At 38.9% G+C, this 23,709-nt stretch overlaps 1 protein-coding gene across 3 annotated transcripts in view; it reads right to left on the reverse strand.

Moving 5' to 3' along the window:
* Positions 1-10,089: 10,089 nt before the first annotated feature.
* The window catches only part of tenm3 (teneurin transmembrane protein 3), a 452,242-nt gene continuing 438,622 nt past the window's right edge, over positions 10,090-23,709 (reverse strand). For all 3 annotated transcript variants that reach the window (XM_036574879.1, XM_036574878.1, XM_036574880.1), the window contains 5 exons: positions 21,536-21,771; positions 16,736-17,032; positions 12,899-14,510; positions 12,573-12,703; positions 10,090-11,867 (listed from right to left, as the gene is read on the reverse strand). In XM_036574879.1, coding sequence (XP_036430772.1) covers positions 11,109-11,867; positions 12,573-12,703; positions 12,899-14,510; positions 16,736-17,032; positions 21,536-21,771 — 3,035 coding nt within the window. In that variant the 3' untranslated portion in view covers positions 10,090-11,108. The remainder of the gene's footprint in view (positions 11,868-12,572; positions 12,704-12,898; positions 14,511-16,735; positions 17,033-21,535; positions 21,772-23,709) is intronic.

The raw sequence follows: 23,709 nt of genomic DNA on the forward strand, positions 1-23,709 counted from the left end.
TTTCCAGAAAATCAACAAAATGTGTAATTTAGCCAGGGATGTCCAAACTTATAACTATAAATATAGCCACAACTTAAAGCTGTAAGAAACTGAACTCACATCTTAAATTTTGCTGATAACCCCAGTTTTAATTTAAACCTTAATTTAAACTGTGCCAAACAAAAAGGTGAGATTTTCTCTTAAGCCTAACTATAACTTTGTTATATATCATGGAAAACTGAATTTTCCTTGTTTTTGTGGAATAATAGCATTTGATGTAGTATGCATTGTTAAAGTTACGAAACATTCTGTTATAAAACTCCAGCAGCACTGCTGAGTCTGATCCACTCATACCTGTGCAACACACACTAACATGCAACCACCATGTCAGTGTCACTGCAGTGCTGAGAATGATCCACCACCCAAATAATACATGCTCTGTGGTGGTCCTGTGGGGGGTCCTGACAATTGAAAAACAGGGCAAAAGGGGGCTAGCAAAGTATGGAGAAAAACAGATGGACTACAGTCTGTAATAGTAGAACTACACAGTGCACTAGTATGGTAAATGGAGCTGATAAAATGGACAAAGAGTGTAATAAGTTCAAGGAGCCGTACTTAATGTGGTGGCAAGTGGCATGTCAGTGTATATCCACCTTTTCAGCCTACAGCAGTTTAGCTCATCCATTCACAGTGAAGTTAAAGGGAGTGTTTCTGCTTCGGCTGCTTTTTGATGAGGCACAATACAGCACAGCCAATCAGAATGGAGGTCATTTGCATATGTCAGTCTTAAAGGGACAGGGAGAAAAATAGACTGTTAAATTCTAAGGAGTAAAGAGAGATTGGAAAATAGTCATGTAAAAATTACGACTGTTTTTGGTACATAAAAACACACAAACACCACAAGTGAACCACAGGGAAAAAATAAAATATAAGAAAAATGTAGGATATGGGACCTTTAAGCTAAAGCTCTAGGAGCGTTAACAGAAATTAAAAACCTCGAAGGTTTTGGCCTGTTTTAGAGTAAAAGCATAGATTGGTGAATAATTAAATTTGTAGTTTTCCCCATAACCTAAATGTAGTTAAACAGGCAAACATGTTTAGTGTCTGTAGTGTTTGCTTCTTTAGTTTTGCACTGGGGATATGAGCCTGATGTACCTAACAAGTAAAGGAAGCCTATAGCCACCAGACACTGTTATCAATAAAATTGGACGAAAGCACAGAAAGAAAATTAATACAGCTTCTGTTTTTAGTTATGCAACATACATACATTTTCGTAGATAACAGTGTTGTCATGCAGTGCTAGAAACCACATATACAAGTCTGTTTGAGAGTACTGAACAGCTCCACATGGTTTAAGGCAAGTGTGTGTACTTAAACATGCGGTTTGCACTAATTGGAGGCATATACATTGTTTTCGTAGCTACATCAGCCTTATAACACAAGTATAAAACTAAAGAAGTGAACTTCAGACAACAGTCTTGGCTGACTGACATTAGGGTTCAGAGGGGAAATTGAATAAATTATTTTAATTTTTTTGTCAAACAATTCATTCAACAATGAAACTCAATTTTTTGGTCTGTTTTAGTTTAAAGAACATGCATCTGAGCTTCTTCTAAAATAAAACTGTAACGAAAAAGTATGAGCATATGTGTAATCGTGACTGCCATGCCTACTAGAACTGTAGAACAGCCATGTGATGTTACACAATCATGTGATGGTGTATTTGTGGCACAGCTTTCATGGTTGCTGGCAGAGTTGCAGCTGTATTTCACCCTGGAGGTGAGCCTGAGGGACACGTGGACAGCTGTGGACATGGAGGGGTCTGACCACTGTTTCCTATATCAGCTGATCTGCCCACCATGATGCTATGCTTTACTGTTCCACTCGCCTCGTAAACACTGAACGTGATGGATGTTCTGCCATGCCGAGGGCGACACTGTTGCACTGATGATGAAACAGAATCTTCTGGAAAAGCCATTTACACCAGCTCAGTTTTTTAATGAGTTTCCCCTCATCCTCAGGCTGGCTCCGGAGACCGAGTGTGGAGCTGCAGGCGGACTGGGGCGGAGAAAGGCCTTTTGGACAGCAGCCGAGATCCAAACCTCCATATTACAAGCCTTACTGCTTAATTCCAATTGTATAAAACGTACTTGCCCTTAAACCATCAGTAGAGCACGAAAGTGTGTTGTTGTGAACAACATCATGGCTGAGTTTGATCAAAACTGTAATATTATTCACAATAAAGGCACACAAACTTAAGTTTTTTGTTGGTTTTATATAACACTGTTGTAAAGTAAATAAAACTTAAAGCAGCAAAGCCCTGAACATTGTATGAAATCTGTGTTTTAATATTGGCAATATCTTCCACCAAAAAAGTAGTTCCAGTAGTGATATAGCTCGATATACACACACGTTTATTAAAAATATTGTGCTATTCTTCTGCATTGACTCATTTGCCCAAATCTTAAGTAAATCAATTTATCCTCAACCTTAATTTTAACCTAATTATTTGAAATAGAAAAAATGGATTTTCAGGCTTATGCTTGGAGAAATAGTTTGGCAAAAAATCTAATTCACATGATTTTCTGCTTATCCCAAATGCAGTTAATTAGCCAAGAGTGTTTGGTGTTTTGCTTCTTTAGTTTGGAACTACAGCTGCTAGGCTGGTGCTGAGCACTGAAAATAAATTGCCACTATTTCCACAAATAAATGTCAAAATCTTCATCTGCTTCAAATTACAACAGTAAGCTATGTAAACTCCTTTAGAAAAAAGGAATTTAGTAAAATGGCATGGGCAGACCTTATTCACACATTTAAACCAAAATTGGTGCTACATTATCATTTGTGTAACACAGTGTTTTTTGAAACTCTGGGAGACTGGAGCGCAGGGGCATGTTGTAAAATGTAGCTAAATTTGGCTGAATTCGTGCTCCTATTTGCTTCTTATTTAAATTTTCCGTTCCCTAAATAGTGCAGCAGTTATATTTTGGTGTCCTCATGCGTTTATATGCACTTAATAATCCAATAACTGCAGAAAATTAGGTGTTGTCAGTAACTCGCGTTTACATACACTTGGGTAATCAGATCTCTCAAAACTCTGGATTTACATGAGTCAGGCAATAATTAAATTTCTGCTTTGCAACTGTCCAGTAAACTCAGAGAAGAGGATGTGAAACATAACATAAAATTTAAATGTCATTCTGCAGCCTTTTTTTTTAAACATTGTCACTTTACTATGGAGCCCTACTGGTGACATCCTGTATAAATAAAAATAATGCATGGCCATGACTTAGTCGTGAGAATGAGGTAATAAAGTTGTGGCCACCACTTAGTAAGGCATATGAATGAGATCCTGGTGTGGACACCACTTAGTAAAGTGTGGGAATGACATAATTAAGCCTTGATCACAGCTTAATAAGGCATGATCTCGTTCCCATGCCTTACTAAGTCGTGGCCATGAATTAATTATCTTGTTCCCACACCTTACTAAGTTGTGGCCATGCATTAGGATCTCATTCCCATGTGGTAATATGGTGTGGCCATGTACTATTTTTATTTATACAGGATGTCACCAGCAAGGCTCCATACTTTACAGTAAAATATGAATATACACCTTCAAGATGAAGGATATTTAAATTCTTCATTTCGTCAAGCATGTAGTTGGTTTCAACTTCACTCCAAAAGTGTTAACATTATCATCTCACAGGCGCTGTGTTAAACCTGCTTGCCATTTCCAGTACTCTGTTTTCACACATGCGCAGACAGTGAAAAACAAAAGAATTCAGAGTAAGGGTTCCAATGCGTTAAAAAAGCCAAGCTAAAATCCAGGTTTTGTAATCAGACTAAGAGAAATCTGATAACAGTCTTAATCCAGTCTAAGAAATCAGTGTATGCTGTTTACATAACCACTTGAATAATCAGATAACTGCTAATTATGTTATTGGTGTGCATATAAACACACTCAATGTATCTGTGGCACCATTTAAGGTGAAATTGAAAATTCGAGTACTTAAGCTCCATGCTTAGAGGTGGGTCCAGGGGGTCGCTAAAACCACCAGTGATGGGTTTGAATGTGATTGAATGGGTTGAGAAAAGTTTTGGGCATGTATTTGTGGAAATGGTTAGCAAGACTAGTTACTTCTAATGTTTGTTAGCAACCTTGTAGCTCCAGTTTAAAAGTAAAAAAGCAAAATTTAACACCAAACATCTCTTGAATGATCAACTGCTTTTGGGGTAAAAAGAAAATCATGTAAATGCCTATATACAGTAATTCAAACATAAAAAAAAACTGCAGTTAGATTGACCATATTGTCATATATAGTTGTCAGGTTACATATTTTGTTGATTTTGTGAAAAGACCACCTCTGCACTGCATTTACTACTTCTGATTCTAATGGTCAATTATTATTTATTTTTGCTGAATTTAACATATTTGGGAATTTGTAATAGTGTGGTGTGTTAATTAGGTACCCTTTCAGTTTCTCCACTACTGTTCTTTTTTAGGAGCTTTTTTAACTTATTATGTCTTCATCCAAGTTACATGTAGACAATTGCAGAGTTTAGTGTACACTTTAGGGGAGAATTCCACAGATTTCTCAAAATATCTGCATAATTTAGTGGCTGAGATGTAAACAAAGTCATTCAGAGTGGTTTAATGTGTATTTGCAGAGAAACTTACTGATTCAGATTTCTTTACATTGGTGGTGTTAGGAACCAGGGGTCACAATGTCTACAATGCAAATATAGCCATTTTATTTACTATCCAAAACCACCAGTTAACCTACACGTCTTCTGAGTTTTTATATGTAAAGTTGATAATGGAAAAATAATGGTAAATCAAAAAAATAGGTTTTCATTTGGTGACTATTTTGCCTTAGAACACCCCATCATGTATCCTTACACCAAGAATGGATTAGGCTATTTTTAGGCTAAAACTTTATTACAAAACTACCTTAAAACAATGTCTCAGACATCAGGCTAAAAAGCAGATTTTATCAATGAGAAAATTGTATTTTCTGTGTGATCTTGTAGTTTTTTGTTTAGTACATTTAGTCAAAAGCACAAAAGCATAAATAAACAGCAATATATATATATATATATATATATATATATTTTCAATTTTCAGACAGGTGTGTCTTGATTTGGTTTTAGCCAGGAATTTTCATCTCAGTGCATCACAGAAAAAAAATCAGTCTTACAAATTTTCCTTGTTACTCCAAAATGTAGTAATGAGCTTTACTGTTCCTCAGTGTTGTAGTATTGTAGAGGTTGGAGGAGTCTTTGTGCTATGTGTGATTTTTGTGTGTGATGTATGGAGCGGTATGTGGTTTGTATGCTGATCTAATGATGAAAGGTAGTTTCTTTGGGGTTTTCTTGTTTATGTGTAGAAGCCTCTGGCTGATGGATGGCTGTTCGGCACATGAGAGAGGCACAGCGGGCCGTGACTGAGGGGACGGGCCTGAATGCTTCAGCTGGTCAGGTATTTTTGATTGGTCTCACATGAATGGAAGACAGGGTCATTTATCTTAAAGTCTCAGACCATGTTAGGAACTCAGAGGTACCATACCATACCATAGCAGAACACAGTGCATTTTTAAAATGTTTTGCTTGTTAATATGCTATTGTCTTTATGCAACCAGGGAAGGTCAACACAGTAACCTTCCTTCTAAAAAGTAACAAATAAATGATGGATAACTTTACATGGTTGGAAATCAAAAAAAAAAAAATTCACCAAACACAGCAGTGCTTTGATCATATCCAAATTCAGATCTCCGTTTTTTTCCAGGGAGACGTTGCCTCATGTTGGGAAAAAAAGATTTTTGACTGTTCCTTCTCACTGTATTTGGTCTTTTAGTGCATGTATCAGAGATCCTCCCCCAGATATTTAACATTTTCTGAATAATGAAACAAAAAAATGTATGCTTTTGAAGGTGGTGAAATGTCATACACTACCTGGGAGTGCATTATTAGTAGGTGAAAGAAAATAAGTAAAAACAAAAAATGTGAGATCTTGCACGCTCATTAAAGGGGTGATTATAATGACAGCTACAGGAATAAATGATTACTTTATATTCACATATGCACAATATCATCAACTTAAAGTTTTTTTGGAAACTTTTTTAGAAATCATGAGCAGTTGTATCACTGTCAGTTCCTAAAAGAGGTTAAATTATGATCAAATCTGATCACTCTGACTTAAAGCAATTAGCACTGTGATCACTAGCTAACTGCACTACAGAGTATCCACAAGTGGAGCTTCGGCTTGTCAACATCTGATTTAAATTAATCAAAGACAAAATAGAAAGCTGTTGTTTGGTTTATTTATGATCAACAGTAATTTGTAAATTTCTTGCACTGCATTTCTAATTTCTTAATATTCATATTTCAAAAAGAGACAGGTCACTTTTTGAAATATAAATGGAGAACCTGCAGCATAGTGACTGTTTATGAAAAAAGTCATGCCCTTCAATAAAATGAGCCAACTGGCTTGCCGGTAGACTAGCAAGCAGAAAAAGCTCACCCAGGAAATATCTTTAAGGAGATATGTTCATATGTTCTAAGATGGAGTAGACAGACTTTTCTACAATGACTTTAAAGAAAGTTTGTCCACTCCCATGGACAACTCTGATCTCCAGTAATACAAGACCAGGCTACTGTCTCTTTGAAAAGGCAGAGACCTATAAACCCAAAAGTAAAAGCCAATGCATATTTGAAATCAGCGGTAAAATGTGACAAAACAGCATAAAGTGTTTGTGACGTTTGGCTCAGAAACCTCACAAAAAACACAGTTTCTAACTTTGTTCTAGTTATTGTGCATGTGTGTACCTCCACAAAAGGGGACCATAATGCTTTGGAATAATTTGAATTGTGCTAATTAATTAATTAATTCCTTTTTATAATTAATTATTTTTATTTTGTATGTGTGTGAAAGGTCACTCTGCACATTACCATGGTTTTGCGAAACAAAGCATGGTGAACCCCCTGTAATGCAGCTGCGAATGGCTTACTGCTTTTACAAAACAGAGAATCCTTGGCACCTCAAAACAAGTAGAACTTTAAAAAGCACTAAACAGCAAAGTTTGCATATTGGAGAAATAAAAACACCAGGCTAGTGTGAGTTCAGAAACTCTTTATGTATTACGTTTTTATTTAAATGACTGGCTTATTGTGGAGCATTAACATGTTGAAAAGTAAAACATAATGAGTCCAGCATTTACCTGCTTTAAATGACACAATTGCACTTAAAGGCCTGGATACATTAAACTGGTTCGTGTTTGAATTCGGGAAAAGTGCTCAGTACCTGAAACAAAATGACGGCGTGTTCTTGTAAGAAGTTTACTTCATCTGTGATTAATAAATTAATAGGAACAATCCAATATTTCTTCTGCTCACTCTGGTAATAAAGCTGAACAATCAGATTGAAATTCAGGTTGGAATCACACACAAATTATTGCCTTTACAGTGCTTCATTTACACCACATCACACAAACTACTTTTCTATTTAGTAACAGCTCAATTTGTTGCACCTGCTATGTGTATCCAGGCTCCTAACTGCATTCCAGACGTTTGTGTCTTCCAAAAACCAAAGAAAAAGCCCCAAAACCTGTTGATGGTGGCTTTAGAAACGAACATAAGCGTATTCTAAGTCATTTCACAAAAGAGACTGTGAGACATCAACAGTTAATCACATCAGCTTCTAGCTCTGCTGCATTTTCAGGAAGAAAAATAACAAAACTTTTAAAAAAATCTTTCTGTAGCATTAAAAAAACTCCAAATGCACATTAACAACTCTAACTGCACACAAAGTTTTCATGTCCTCGACTTTTTCTTTAAATGATCACAGGCCAACCAGCATGAGATACAGAACTACTGACAGGAGAGCGAGATGGACATTGTAAAGAAACAAAACAAAAGACTCTGAGTTTAGTACATCTTACATTTGAAGCAACATGTGCTAAGTTGCTTTTAACGTGAAAAATAACCTTATGACACAAAATAATCACTTTTTTTACTTGAATAGAAGCAGATACAGTAAATAATCCATCAAAACAGTATCAAACACGCAACAGCTGATTTCTGAAATGGACCTTTACAGTGGTTCACTGACATATGGGCTGGTTTTACATGGGCAGTTTACATCATATTCATGCAAACAGTGGAAAAACAAAGCTTGTTAATTTCCCTTTCTACCCGTCTCCTTTCGCCTACTGCCTCCACTGCAGAAATGCATGTACACTCTTTACAATAAAGAATGGTTCTTGGCTTGTAGGAAATACCTTTGTTTGGTATAGAACCTTTTAAAGTGGTATACATAAATGTAGGCACCCCTGGTCAAATTACATTTTGTTGATTTTCTAAGTAAAAGTAAGTTAACATGTCCTCAACAGAGAACACACTTCTGCATATTTTAACGCACAAATACTGTTTATTTGTTGAATTTAACATATTGGGGGAAAAAATAAAAAGCAAAAGACTGTACATTATGTGAAAAGTTTTTACACACACTACCAAAAGGTTCTTCATAAAACAAAAAGTGGTTTGTCAATGGCATTGCGCTGAAGATCCCTTTTTGGCACCCCTATTTTTTTACAAGCGTAGAGTAGTTCATAATTATTACCTATTACCTCTGCAAATTTCCAGTGGCTGTTATGCATTCTCATAATAGACCTGTTGTGAAGCATTGTGGTTCATTTAGGTTAAAGAGGTGGACTGACAGGAGATTTCACTCTTAAAAATAAAGGTGCCCAAGAAAGGTTCTTGGGAGCGATGCCATTGAAGAACCACTTTTGGTTACCTAACGAACCTTACAACGGACGCTTCTTTAAAAAAACACTAAGTAGAAAGGTTCAGATTTTGGTTTAGGGAACCAACAGTAACCAACAGTGGTTCTTTTAAGGTATCGCTCCAAAGAACCTTTTTTGGCACATTTATTTTTAAATGTGTAGGTCACATGGGGGCATGGAGAGGCCCACGTTCATTACACTGGCCGAACGCACAGCGCTTGACCCAACGCAAGCAACAACAACAGTGAAAACAAAAAGTCTCACACAGGACACAGAAATAAAACTCCACTAGATCCAAAACCAAACAGCTCACCCCTTAACCCCTTCATTCACATATGAGTAGAAAAATAGGCTCCACCATACAGTCAAATAACAAAATGTAATAGAGAAACAACAAATAAAAATGAAAAATGTACTTTCTTATGTCGAACTCAATATTGCGCTTTGTATATGCTCTAATCCTAAAAGGCCTGCACAAAAAATAACAATTCTGAAGTAGGCTTTGTGGCAGTCTACGTAGTCAGTTAACACAGGAAACAAGTAAATGATTTATAGTTTCACTGAAAAATGGATATTGTTCATAATGCTGAAGAACACTTGAGTTACCAAATATTTAAAAATAAATGAAACCCACAATCACCTTCCTTATCATCACAAGCTGGGTGCTATGTATTTTTCTAATTTCTTCACTTTTATCATGAAAAACCAATCAGCAGCTCAAAAAAAGAAAAAAAGTCCTCTTTGCAATTTAGGCCATTTTAGAGATGTTTTGGCCAAATGAAATATTTTTTTCATTTAGTCCTTTTGTCTTCACAAATTTACAGACAACCCACATGCTGCTCTGCTTAAGGACCCATTTGATTCAGTTGTGTTTGTATTTTTGTACATCTGTAAATATTTTGGTTTTGGGTGGTTAACTCCATGCAGATGGAATTTTCTCCTTGCGTCACACCTGCTAATGGCAACCAGCTTTAATACTGGTTAAAAAATCCTTCCTCTAAACTAAAAGGGTCAGCAGAGTGTTACCATTGCCATTCCTGGGTTTAGACTAGAGTTCAGCTATGAATGGAATAACCAGAGAAAAGTATGACACCACTGAAACTGTGTATCGGTAATTAGAAATCAGGTCCTTGATTAATTTTGATTTATCTCTTAACTAATGCCTAAAGTCCATACTGAACTGGGGAGCTATCACCTCAAATGTATATTACAAAGGAAAGGCAGCCAAGCTATGAAGCCAACAAACAGTCATGGCAAAAAATAACAGCAACCACAGTGCAAAAAGAGAATGGAAAATTTAAAAAAGAATTCTATGCACAGCTTAATAAGACAGTACAGCTGATTTTATTTTGATAAGCATTACCATAAATTCTGATAAGATCAAATATTAAAATTCATGAAGTGTAAACAGTAATGCATGACAAGACAAAAAAAGTCTCAATATTTTTAAGATTTTATTTTTTATGTATAAACACTGTACATAAATTACTTTCTCTGAGACTAATATTCATGTACGGATAAGTGTAACTTTTTTTAAGTTTAAAAAAAAAATCCATAAAGATACTCTCACATCTTGTCAAAAGACTGGTCAGATATGATATATATGTTTAGTTTTGTCTGTTTTGCTCTCTACTCTATGTCCGCCAACAATTGAGCTGGTTCAATAATGACCTTGAACACTTAACTTGAATACTCAAATCTTAACTGTGTCCTTTAAGAAAGCGAAGCAGGAAAGGATCATGGCCAGTTCACTCACGGCTGTACAACTCTGTCCAAAACAGTCCACAAAACCAGTTTATTGGTAGTAAGAACAGCTTTCAGAGTTAGCGAAGCTCAGCCTGGACCACCGCAGTAGCCTACAGTTAGCATCCTGAATGAGAACGATCCAGTGGCTTTGTACAGGTTACTCCAGCTGAGTGCAGTGGTTTTGCGCATGTAAACACACCGTTCATTCTTTTTTTTTTTTAATCCATTAAGCATATCACCTTTAAGGTATTTCATACAAAAAAGCACAAAAAAAGATTCATAATGAACAGTTTTTATTTTAGTTTTCAAAATTAAGAGTCCTCGCTCTGTCAGAAAGAGTTCATTCATCTACTTGACACTTCAAGCGTGAAGAAAACGTGTCAGTTAGGGGTGTGTCTGGTGTGGCTTGTGACAAAGGAGGAGGTCGTCCCAGGTCTTTTTTTTTCTACATGGTATCAGAGAGAGGCAGCTAGGCACAGTTTCCCCAGCCCTACCCCTTGCAGTTTGCAGGTGGGGGTGGGGGGGGCTTTAAGGGAGTATATAGGGTGGTATAGAGTGGGGCAGTAGTGTGTTATGAGGCTGCTGAGATGGTGCAGTCTGTTACCTTTTCCCAATCTCGCTCTGCCTCAGGAACTGGATGTTGTTAGCACTGTCGGCAAGCTCTGGGTATTGCTCCACGGAAAGTACATAGTAGCCATCATAGCCCAAAACTTTCCCAGAGCTCAGAAGCTGCCGTTTTTCACCTTCAGTCCAGAGCCGAATGCCTTCTTCACCATCCCGCACCCTCTGCTGTTCACGTGACCATGCGCTTGCTAGTGCCCTCTGCCTGGCTTGCTCTAGAACACGTGCCTTTTCCTCATCTAATGTCATACCGTAGCGTACATGGAGCGCCAGTGATCCATACTGTAGCTCCACATCTGCGAAACGCCGCGTGCGCCCGTTCACCACTGTGGTGGACTGCGACACAGTCACATTGACGCCGTTCTCCAGGCTCTTGCGGCCACTGGTGAGGCGCAGTGCCCCCAGATCACTCTCAGGCAGGCTGGTTTTGATGAAGTAGTGCGTGTCGCGGCCCTCGATGGTGAAGTGCAGGTCTTCCAGATAGAAGGCATTATTGAGCACCGCTGCCACCTTGATGCAGTCCTCATTAGCGATGTTCAGGGCATTGGTGGCCACCTGGCCCTTGCTGGTAATGGCGAGCATCACACCTTTGCCAATCAAAGACTTGACAGTTGCGAACCATAGCCAGGGTTTGTCCCGTGTGGAGCGGCGCCGGCTAAGCTGGATCTCCGGCATCCTCTCGAAGGACAGGAATGCGTTGGACTGACGGGTCACTTCTTGCTGAACACCTGAGATGGACTGCAGGGGGACGAAATGAGAAAGCATTAATAGAGGAAGTTTTTTTGTTATTATTTCCCCTACAGTGAGTAATTTGAAAGCAAAAGCTTTGGCTAAGGCAAGGCCATTTGAATCTCCACAGGTTTGTGGGGGACTAACGAAACAAAGCAAACAACAACAAAAGGTATCCAAAAAATGCTTATTTACAAAAAAAGGCTGTTTGGAACAATCTGTGGCCTGACTGGTTAATTTCAAAGGGAGATACGATCCTTGTGGAAGCATAATTAACTCCAAAAAGGGACTCATTTGCACATCAAATGCTTATAGTTGGTGACCTTATTTCAAGGAAAGTGAGAATGATTCAGCTATAGATAACTGTCTCTGTTACTGCTGATGAACCGTGAAGCACCCTAAGTTTTGTTTTTGTCTTAAAAGATCCAGCAGGGCTTGCTTGCAAAACAGGTTTTTAATTAAAGTGTGACTCTACTGGATAAGTAAAGCATTAATAAAAAATGAAATACATAAAGTAACATTTTCTGGACAGACAGGAGGAAGCTGTGTATAAAATGTATAAAGCAGATGTGTCGAATTCAGTTGCCAGGATGCCACAGTGTTTTTCTGCTCTTGACAGGCTTGGTAAGGAGCTGATGAGTTGAATCAAGTGTGTTAAATTACAGAAGATGCTGCGTTGTGGCCCTTTCAGGGCTTATGTCATGTTACACATACCGGAAGGTCATCCCACAGCTGGCTCTTCCTCATTTCCAGTGACGGTTGCGTCAAGTCAAATTTAGGAATCGGAAATCCAGGGATGGCATTATGAAGGTGGAAGCCAAATGTTACCAGCCAGATGTTGACATCTAGGACACATATTTAACATAGATTAAGTACTGCAGTGTGCTTTTTAAAAGTCCAGTCAAGAATTTACTCATTCCTCTGACATTTCTAATGCTATTTACTGTGCCTGTCAGATGATAAATGGCAAACAAATTCTGAATGTACAGTATAGAAGTAACAAAAACAACAGATGCACAGTGTCCACAAAATGTCCTTACCTGTGACATACTCTTTGACATCATGGACCTTACTAACAGGGTTATTATGGCGGAACATGTACAGGTTGAAGGGGGCAGGATCCTTTCCCACTCTGGTCCAACTGCTAATGTCTGGTGTGGTCCAGCGGCCGGCTGGGATGTCATAATCTCTTTCTCCAAAGTGCAGCAACCTCGTCAGTGGATCATACAATCCTCCATGGAAGCCAATCACCAGCTGGAAGTCAGGATTGGAATCAAAGTAAATCTCCCCATAAGCAGTGTACTGAACCTGCTTAAGAAGTAGCCCGTTACTGCTAAAGACGGCCAGTGGAGTTCCAGTATTGTCACAGGCAATGTAGAACTCTTCTCCACTGCTGATTTCCATGGCAAACAGGTGGCCTTGCAGATCGTAGTAGAGTGAGGTGATCTCAGAGCTGGAATGGTTGTAGACGTGGGTGATGCGGGTGGGGTAATTCAAATCGGCATAGAAGAACTGCAGGTGCTGGCCCAGGCTGTTTCTGGAGGCTAGACGTCTACCCAAGCCATCGTAGCGGTACTGGATGGTCCATCCACTAGCCTTGCTGTGGACCCGCACCAAGAGACCCTTGGAATTGTACTCGAAGATCTCGGCGCCTCTCTGACGCAGAAATCCATCCTCATCCATTCTGTACTGGACATCTCCCAGACGAGTGATGCGGTCCCTTAGGTCGTAACGTAGCGGTGTGAGCCGGGCACTGTTGCCAGGGTTCAGCAAGTGCAGGTTGCCATTCAAGTCGTAACTGTAGCGCCACATCATCTTTTCATTCAGGTAGACAGTCTGCAACTGGCCATCTACATCATAGTCATAGCCATATTTGGTTGTGTTGGCGAAAGGTCCGATCTTGATCTCTCGCTTGGTGACACGGCCCATATTGTCATATTGGATGGTGATCCAGTACATGAGGGACCGGAAGATCTCATATTGGATCTCCTTGATCCTGCCATGGACATCAAAATGCTTGGTGTAGGTCATGACTGCTGTGGAGATGATCTGATTTATGTCGTAATAGATGACCCCAAACTTGCCGAACTGTTCCACTTTGCCTGAAATATCGTCAAACTGGTAGAGGTCAATGGGTAGTGGAGTTTCATTGATGACGCCTTGCATGCTGGTGACTCGGAAACTGTTGTCATAAGAGTAGTCGAAGCGGGCATTGACCATACCATCCTCACTGAAACGGAATATCTGTCTATCCACTAGGGGGCCGATCTGCCGGTAGCGGATAGAGCAGATGAAACCCTCACTCTGCAAGTTCACTGTCTTCAAGACACCGGCTGTCTCGTCGTAAGTGAAGCTGACACGAGTGCTGTCATAGAGGATTTCCGACAACTTGTTCTGTCTTCGGTACTTGTAGAGGACGCGCCGGCCTGTGCCCAGGTGTGCCACCCGGAGGAGTTGGCCATCCTCACTGTAGTCTACAGTGACTGAGGCATTGCTCTCAGGAGGATGGTAGATGTTTCTGTAGTAACCGATAGAACGGATGGTCTCCATGGTGTGGCGTGCCACGCTAGGCATGGTAATGGCGGACAGCCGGTCTTGCAAGTCATAGTCAAAGATGTACTGCCGCTGGCTGTGGAGCAGGAGCACCATTGACTGGAAATGAAGAGAAAAGGATGGTGGGGCAGGGAGTATGACCCAAACATTTAATTACTTTTAATAAGTTTTTAAAATGCAAATGATGTGCAAAAGCAGGTATTAACATTCCATTTTGGCACCCATTTCCTCATTTGACTTTTCCTCTGCCTCCTATTTTCTAAATGCAGGCCTGTTTAATCTGCTTGGTTGCATAATTCTAAAGTGTTTGTAAATTACCAGCCTTTCGCTTCATGATGCGGCTGTATGTATCTCTTAAGGAAGGGTTCAATGAAAGTCACGATCACTTAGCAAACCAGCAGGTAATAACGCTCTCAACATCCCGTAGCAAGTAAACTCATTGCTCCTGTGGTTGATGAATAAATAGCTAAATAAATAAATAAAGTCACTGTTTTCTGTTTCCTTGCTACTTGTACCATATCTTTAATACATGCCTAATGTATGCAACACTATGGCAGAAAAAAACCTACTCAGCAAGTCGGCTGCGCTCTGCGATTGAGAGTGGTCTCATGTTTGTTCCAGGCCAGTTTGTGGGGATTTTGATGGACAGCAAAACCATGTTGATAAATTAGTGAGTCTAGCTGTATGCCTTAACTACAAACAGGCCCCATGCCCTGCTAGCTCAACACCTGAAGCTGTGCGACACAAAAGCTGCAGAGAAACCTTCTACATCATTCATCTTTTTTGTGTATATCTTTGCCTCGTTCCATTCTGCCTCTTCCTACACTTTCTTGCCTGGTGAAAAAGGCAACAGCTGAAGCCCGCTGAGAGCAGTGCAGAGTCAGAGATGGATAGTCTCTGTGAAGAGCCTTCGCCCTGTCATCCATATTTGGACAGACATTACTCAGACTCCCCAGGTACTGTGGGTGGCATATGTTCCCTACGTTGATATCTCCCTCTCTGGACATGCTACATGCGCATGTGGCAGACAACGTAGAGGCAGGTAAGCCATGCATATTTAATCTATGCGCGTACACATACACACACACACAGCCGCTCAGCTAGACAAAAACTTTTCATCTCAAACGTGTCTCAGAGCTGTCTCAAGGGAATCTTACCTGAGTGCTAGCTCTATACAGAGAAAAAAATTTTCAGGTACTTCAGATACAATCATGTCCTCATTTGCGTTATGGTTGTGTAACTACTGCCTTGGTAATTATTGATTTATTTCTCTATTTATCAATTAGGCTAACTAAAGTTGTGTATCTTGCTTCAGAATCAAAACTGCTAATGTAAAAAATATAATGCTTATGCACCACCTGTTTTTGCTTTAAATGAGCAAGTGTGCGGTTTGAAAATGGTAAAACATGAAGCATCAAGACATTAACTATGACAAAACTAATCAGTGACATTTGTATTGTTAGCCAAAGCATGGGGGAAGAAAAGTTTGAACTTTCACCAACCTAACCCCCCCCGCACTCTTCTCCTGCTCTCTTTCTTTGGCCTTCCTGAGTTCGAACCCTGACTTTTCCCCTGGGCCTCATTTCTGGGTCCATAAGTCTTTCTTTACTGCACTTCACTAAGCTCAAACACAGAAACAGCCTTTTATTTCTCCTCTCCACTCTCCTCAGCAAACACAAGATCCACAAACCCTCAGTAATTCAAAGGAAAATTCACACACCCTCAGTTCTTCTCAGTCTTTGTCCAGTAAAATGTATTCTCTATATATTTGTTCTTTTTCAGTTAAAAAAAAAGTGTTGTTTTTAATGCTGACACAATAATGTTTGTGCAAGTCCACTGAGGCACATTGAAAAGTCACCACCTGTACTGAATCTCCAGCATACTTCTGAGCACAGTGGTCACATAAAGCTTAAGTCAAAGCTTAGATGAGGTCTGCTGACTACAAATGACTGCACCTTCCTGCCCTTTTCTGACCCGTTCTGAATCTTTGTGGGAAGTTTTGCAGCACTAAAATAAAGCAGAAATTCTCCCTACTAGAAAATCTACAAAGTGCTGTCTCCAGATTCCAATTTTAAATATGCATATGTCAAAACTTGTTACTGTGCTGGTTTTTAATTAACAATTAGCTTGGTGATATATATACACTATATATATTTCTTAACAAAAAAATAAAGTAAATAAATGAAACTATTCTTCCCAATCCAACCCTGGATAAAGTAGCCAACAGAGGCTATATTTACTCTGTTCTGTGTACTTAAGCAAAAAGATCCAGGATCAGGATTTTGGAATGACTGCAGTAATCTGATGCTCCACAAACCCCTCACCTTGTCCAGGTAAGTGTAGCTCCAGGTTTTTCCATCTGCAAATGTCCTGGAGACGATGCGTCCCTGGCTGTCGTATTCCACTCTCTCCACTGTAGGCCCCCTCTGGATGCTGGTCACCTGACCACTACTGGAGTAGGTCAGGTTAACTGACATCAGCTTGCTGCTGGGGACCCATAGCATGGGGTGACCAGCTGCATCGTAAACAATCTTTAGCAGGAATTTCCGATGGTCGTCATAGATTTTTTCCGTCCGCAATGTTCGGTCATAATCCACGGACAGGAGGTTCCTGCCGTTGACCTATAATGGAAGATGAAAAGCAAAACAACACAGGTTTTTATATACTTCACTAGCCGTGATTATACACTATATGGCCAAAAATATGTAGACACATAGGCCACTGGAGTTCCTCCAATCCAAACTAATCAAAAAACAGGAAGGGGTCTTCCCCAAACTGTTGCCACAGAGTTGGAAGATTATACTTGTCTAAAATGTCTTTGTATGCTGAAGCATTAACATTACCCTTCAGTGTAACTAAGGGGCTTGGCCCAAACCCTGGAAAACAGCCGCAGACCATTATTCCTCTTCCACCAAACTTCATTGTTGGCACTACGCATTCTGACAGGTAATGTTCTCTTGGCATCTGCCAAACCTGGATTTGTCCATCAGACTGCCAGATAGTGAAGCGTGATTCATCACTCCAGAAAACACATTTTCACTACTCCAGAGTCCAGTTTTGGTGTGCTTTACACCACTCCCCCTTGACGCTTAGCATTGTGCATTTTGATCTTCATGAAGCTCCCAAAGTACAGTTCTTTAGCTGATGTTGTTTCCAGAGGCGGTTTGGAACTCTGTAGTGAACGGTTCAACAGATGATAGGCACTGTGCGCTTCAGCAACTAACGCTTCGTGGTCGAGCTGTTGTTCCTAGGCATTTCAATTTCACAATAATAGCACTTAAAGTTGACGGGGGGTAGATCTCGCATAGCAGGAATTTCTGACAAATGTGGCATTCTATGACAGTGCCCTGTTTAAACTCATTGAGCTCTTCAATATGACCCAGTCTACTGCCAATGTTTGTCTATCAAGATTAACTATGTCCTTAATTTTATCCACCTGTTAGCAATGGGTGTGACTGAAACACTTGAATTTAATAATTAGGAAAGATATTCACATACTTTTTAGCTATGTAGTATAGGTAGACTTATGGATAAACAGATTGATATATAGATAGACAGACAGGCAGGCACATAGATGACAGAGAAATAGACAAATAGAGGTGGCCGAGGGACACAAGTCCCTTAATTAATTAAAGTTCTAGTAATCTAGTAAAAAAATACTCAAGTAAAAGTATGACTTAGATTTTTTACTCAAGTAGAAGTACATGCTCATAAATGTACTTAAAGTAAAAAAGTAAGTATTTCTTTAAAAATTATTTCTAATTACATTTTTTAAACAGGATATCATCTTACTGAGGGTAAGAGGTACACATCCATTAAACTGAGCATACATAATGGTTTATACTAGAACTGCATGCCTCATCTACAAAAATCCACTTGTCTATTTATATGTTTGACTTCCTTTACAAGAACTTGAGATGGGATATATCAGAGTTAAACCTACAAAGTTAAAGATGTACAAACTTAAAACCTAATAATTACCAAAGCCAAAAACACAGGTTACTGCCACAGCAGGTAGACCCAAATGAAGATGGCATGAAAGTTTAATCAAACAGCTGATGTGTGAAGATGAGGAAAACCAACACAGCAGTCTTAAACATCTAAACCTAATCATCACTGTAGACAAAGCATATTGCCATGGCAGGCATGAAACATGTTTATTGTCTGTTTATGTCTTACCTGTAATAGCTCGATGCCCTGAAGTAATGTCCATACTGGCATCTGAATGTAACTGCTACATTATTTAAGGTGAACGTGGATGTAACATTTACAGTTTGAGCATTCTTGTGCTGTGAGTTTATTCATTAGCTGATAGTAACCGGCCCAAAACATTACAGGCCCACCAGGAATTCTCCTGTCTCTCCCAATCACCCACTCCAGGATTAAGTATGGCCATGGATGCGTTTTTTCAGATGCATTGCCCACGTTAAGCACTGACGTGACGCCATCATTTTCTACAGATTACACTGTCTCATCTGTTTATCTTAGTTTTTCTGCATGCTCACTGCTGTGGCCTGTAGGCCATGAAAGTAGCCAATCACAGGTTCCTCACCCCCTTTCATAGCACCCATTTGCACTTCATTAGATGCCTGAATTCAATTGCCTGATTAAAAAATACATAGAGAGATAAAATAAATAGATTGTTAAAACTAAAGTAATGAGCCTGTTTTGAAAATGTAGTGAGTAAAAAGTAGATTTTTCTTTAAAGATACCTAAAAAAATACTTGTACTTTGTTACTAACCACCTCTGCAATTAGACTGATAGATAGACAGATGGATAGAGAGAAAAACAGATAGGTAGATATGTGGATAGATATATAGACCGACAGAGAGACAGACAGAAAAATAGATAGTAGATAGAACAATAGTTAGACAGATGATAGAACAATAGTTAGACAGATGAATAGACAGGTAGATAGACAAACAGATCAACAGAGAGACAGATAAATATATAGGTAGATAGATGGACAGACAGACAGACTGACAAACAGGTAGATAGACAGGCAGACAGACAGCTAGATAGATAGATGTACTTCGAGCCTAGAATGGAAATATAGCAATCACAGTACTTTGGGTAATTTGCTTTTATCTCAAACATGTTTTACTCTTTGTGTAAAGCACTTTCTGAACTTGTGTTGAACAGATGCTATCTAAACAAGATGCATTATCAAATATAATATTATATTTAAAAAAGAAAGGGCATATTTTATATTCATCACTGACATTAGGCTTGTGTCTAGAACATTAGACTATACAGCACATGGGTTGATGTGATCTGTTGTATAATTTAAAGTTACCCATCACCTCTCATATTTCAAAAGCTGGAAGTGCCAAAAAGTTTCAATGCCCCCTCAATTCTTTCTCCTTAATTATCCACTGCTTATTTATGTTCTATAACTTTTGGAATGGAGTGCTGTGTTCTGCTTTTGTGATGATTGGGGTTTTGGAAGGCAGTAAGATCAGATGTTGACCTTGGCTACTATTTATACCTCCACAGGACACTGAGGCGCTTTATTGATGCTGTGAGACTACCTGTGTCTCATGGATTGCGGATGAGGAACAGCCACACAGCACTAAATAATGACACCAACTACTTTGCAGAGAATATTTTCCTTCCAGATGCTCTGATTTAATGAGAGAAAGCTGTGGAGGAGGGAGATGGAAAGGCAAGAATGGTGCGTGCTTTCAAAAGCCTGATAGATGAGCAACCTCCCAGTAAGACACAGATAGTTATATGTCCCGTCTGCATTGGGTGCATCTACACAAGAACAGAGAAATCACAGCTAATGCAAAACGAAACCTGTTCCTTTACTTTCCGTATGCAGGTTTATATCAAACTTCAAAGGCTTCTTGAACTTCCCCAGGTAAATAATTCTCTTTCGGCTTCTCTGAAAAGAGAAAATATGTCTTGCCACATAAAGAAATGCAGTTGTCGTATTAATGCCATTCTTTGTCAAGCAAAGTAAGGCAGAAATTGAAAATGCTGGATAATCCTTCTCAGGTATTCAGATGCAATGATAATACAAACCTGAACAGAAATGTGGTCTATGTGATATGCAAGTACAGTCATATGCAAAAGTTTGGGTGTCCCTGGTCAAATTGCATGTTTTGTTGATTTTCTAAGTGAAAATAAGTTCACACATCCTCTACAGAGAAAACACCTCTGTACTTTTTACTGCACAATTACTGTTTATTTACTGAACATAACATATTAGGGGGAAGAATAAAACAGAAGAAATGTGGCCTGTGCCAATGTGTGTGCAAAAACATAGAAATTAAGCAGAAAATACCATATTTAAGTTTGTTCTCTGTAGAGGATGTTATTTTCACATAGTATATTCAAACTTTTGCATCAATTGTACATGCTAAGTAGGAAGCCACTAGGATTTGCGCACACTCACTTAAAATGCGATGTAAGAGTTTCACATATTTGGCCATTACCTAGTTTGCTCCCCAATGTCCTCATGTCCAATTCTACTTGCTGGCTAGGTCTCCCCAACAAATGATTCTATGCAGCTGGGAAGATGAAGGCCAGCACATGTCTAATCCAAGGCATGTGAAGTAACCACATCTTTTCAAACTGCCTCTATTGCAACATGACTGGACAGCCCAGTATGCTTGATGCTAACTGCATGCGCATGCTAACACTGTGCTGAGTGATGCATAAAAGGATAGGCCAATTATATGGTCATGGATGTTAGCATGTGCATAGGCAGTTAGCATCAAGCATACTGCATGCACATGCTAACATTGTGCTGAGTGATGCCTAAAAGCATAGGCCAATTATATGGTCATGGATGGCTGTGGCATCACCATAAAAAGGTTTGTATCTAGATTGTATTTAACAATTAAAAATTAAGCAAAAATATTTAACATTATATACATATGAAATGAAACCGCAGAATTAAATATACAGTGAAACTGCAACATGAATGAGAAGTTAATGGGCTATATTTGTGTTGCTAGCTATGTGTTTTAGTTACATTGCTACGTTCTAGCTAGGCTAATTTTGCTAAAGGTCAGCTACCTGCTACTTCAGACTAGACTACACCACTAGACTTGAGCTACCGAACACAAAGTGTAAAAAAAAGGCATAACAAATATTTTAATGTCATTTTGCTTACCCTTAGCTTTCGGCCAAACACTATGACCTTTCCTCTGGTTTGTTCCTTCCTGAAGCGCCACTCCACCAGGTTCTGACCATTTTCCCCAGGCAGGCTCATATTTCTCCGGGCCACCGTAGGGTTCGCTGCCCCAGCCAGTATATGAGGCTCCGTCTGGTAGTGTGAGTCCATTCCGTTAGCATAGACGACCCTCAGAGAGTTATCACTGCCCACCTGGTAGCTGTTCCTCAGCTGGTCTGTAGGGGGTGATGATGAAATGTTAACATTCTTTTGTTTCATTTTATAGATTTGTTCATTTTCTGCTATACAACAAAATTGAACAAGTAACAAGTTTTTAAAATGTTTTTTACAAAATGAGCATATATTCTTTGTCAGTTTGCAATAACCATATTAAAGCCCAATTAGGTTTATTTAGAAGAAAACAATATCATGCACTGGAATAAAGCCAAAGGTCACGCATTTTATCCCTTTGTTGTGATGTGAGCTCTCATCAGCACTCAAACTTTTCAGGTGTTTAAACCAACTTTGGGCTTAAAGTGATAGATGTGCTTTTAACAATAGTTTGGAAAAGAAAACGTTGAATAATTTTAAAACCTGCTTTTTATACCAAGGAAGACATTAACTGACTCATAATTCCACTAAAGGTAACGATGTGGGGTGTAGGGAAGCTATTCCTGACAAGGACAAATAAAGGGTGACAACCACAGCAATCGCACTGTTTGTGCTGCTCTATTCTTGTTGCATTTATCATAAATTTGACATGGGATGGGATTTATGACAATTTGACAAGATGAAGCGTTTATGAAAATTTTTTTTAGAAATATAAAAAATATTTTAAAATATACTTAAATGTTCTTAAACTCAGTAACTTCATTCATGCTCTGTGCCTTCCTTTTAAAACACTTCTAAACTAATGGATTTTTCCTTCAGTGCTTGACTCTCCATTCTTATTCTGTCCAACACCATAATTATGGCAAAAGAATAAATTACTAGCTGACAGTTTTAGGCTAAATGAATGAGTAATGACTGCTTAGACATTAATAATGATTTAATATTTGAGTTATGGCTTAATTAGCAAAGCATTGGATTTTCAGAATGCAGAGCAACAGGTTCATGTACAGAAGTAGCAAGGTTTAGCGAGGGCAGCAGGCCTGTGCCAGTTTTTTTAAAAACAGAAATGCTCTATAATATTCATATGATCCACATATTAATTCTGATAATACACTTCAGGAAGCACAGGGGGCGATACGTCTCTAAAATGCACTATGCGAACTTCACACAATATTGAAATCCAAAGCGAGGCTAAGGTGGGAAAATTATGGAAGAAGCAACAAAACGAGTTGCTGGACAACGTATCTTGAGTTGTTGCCCAATTTTACAATATATGATGTACACAAATGGGCGTAAGAGGGATGTAAAGTACCAAGGCTACAGCAACAGGATCAAGGGCTACATCACTGCAGGCAGATTTTAGACTTAAAGATAAGAACAGATAAAGTAACAATTTGTAATAATAATTTCTGATGATTTTAGTAATTAACACTTATTCAGGAGATGTGCATTCTGACTAATTTTGATATTTGAGTATCCATAAGATTTTGTGAAAGGATATATTTTTAACCAAACAAAGACAAAAAAGACTTTGGCAGAAATTAACGTAGGGCTGTAGGTTTACATTTTAGATGACATTTCTGGTGTTAAGAGGCTTAAAAATCAGTAACGCAAAGATTTATTCTTGTGTGTACAAATGCAAGATTACATTTATTATTCAAAAATAGCCTAGGGAAAGCGGTAGGTTTAGCGGTAGCAGCAGTAGTGCTAGTAGATACACGATTGCATTCTGCTGATGAGGACATTTTCTAAAAAAGATATTTTCTTCTCAGTGGACGATGTGCCAACATGTTTTTTTTGTCAGAGAAAAACATTTATATTGTTTCTAGAACTAGCTGATATCAGTCTAGTCAGAGATACAGTTGTGCTGCTTCAGCCTTCTCAGTCATTTTCTTAACACTCGTGTTTTGTAGCAGAATAATATACACTGACCAGCCACTTCATTAAGTACATGTACCTTGTATCTTTGCATCTGTCTTCTTGTGTCTACACTCCTTGTCCATTTTATCAGGTTCGTTTACCATATAGGAACACTTTGTAGTTCTATAATTTCATGCTATAAC

The sequence above is a fragment of the Colossoma macropomum genome, unplaced genomic scaffold (genome assembly GCF_904425465.1).
Source record: "Colossoma macropomum unplaced genomic scaffold, Colossoma_macropomum, whole genome shotgun sequence".
Taxonomy (NCBI): domain Eukaryota; kingdom Metazoa; phylum Chordata; class Actinopteri; order Characiformes; family Serrasalmidae; genus Colossoma; species Colossoma macropomum.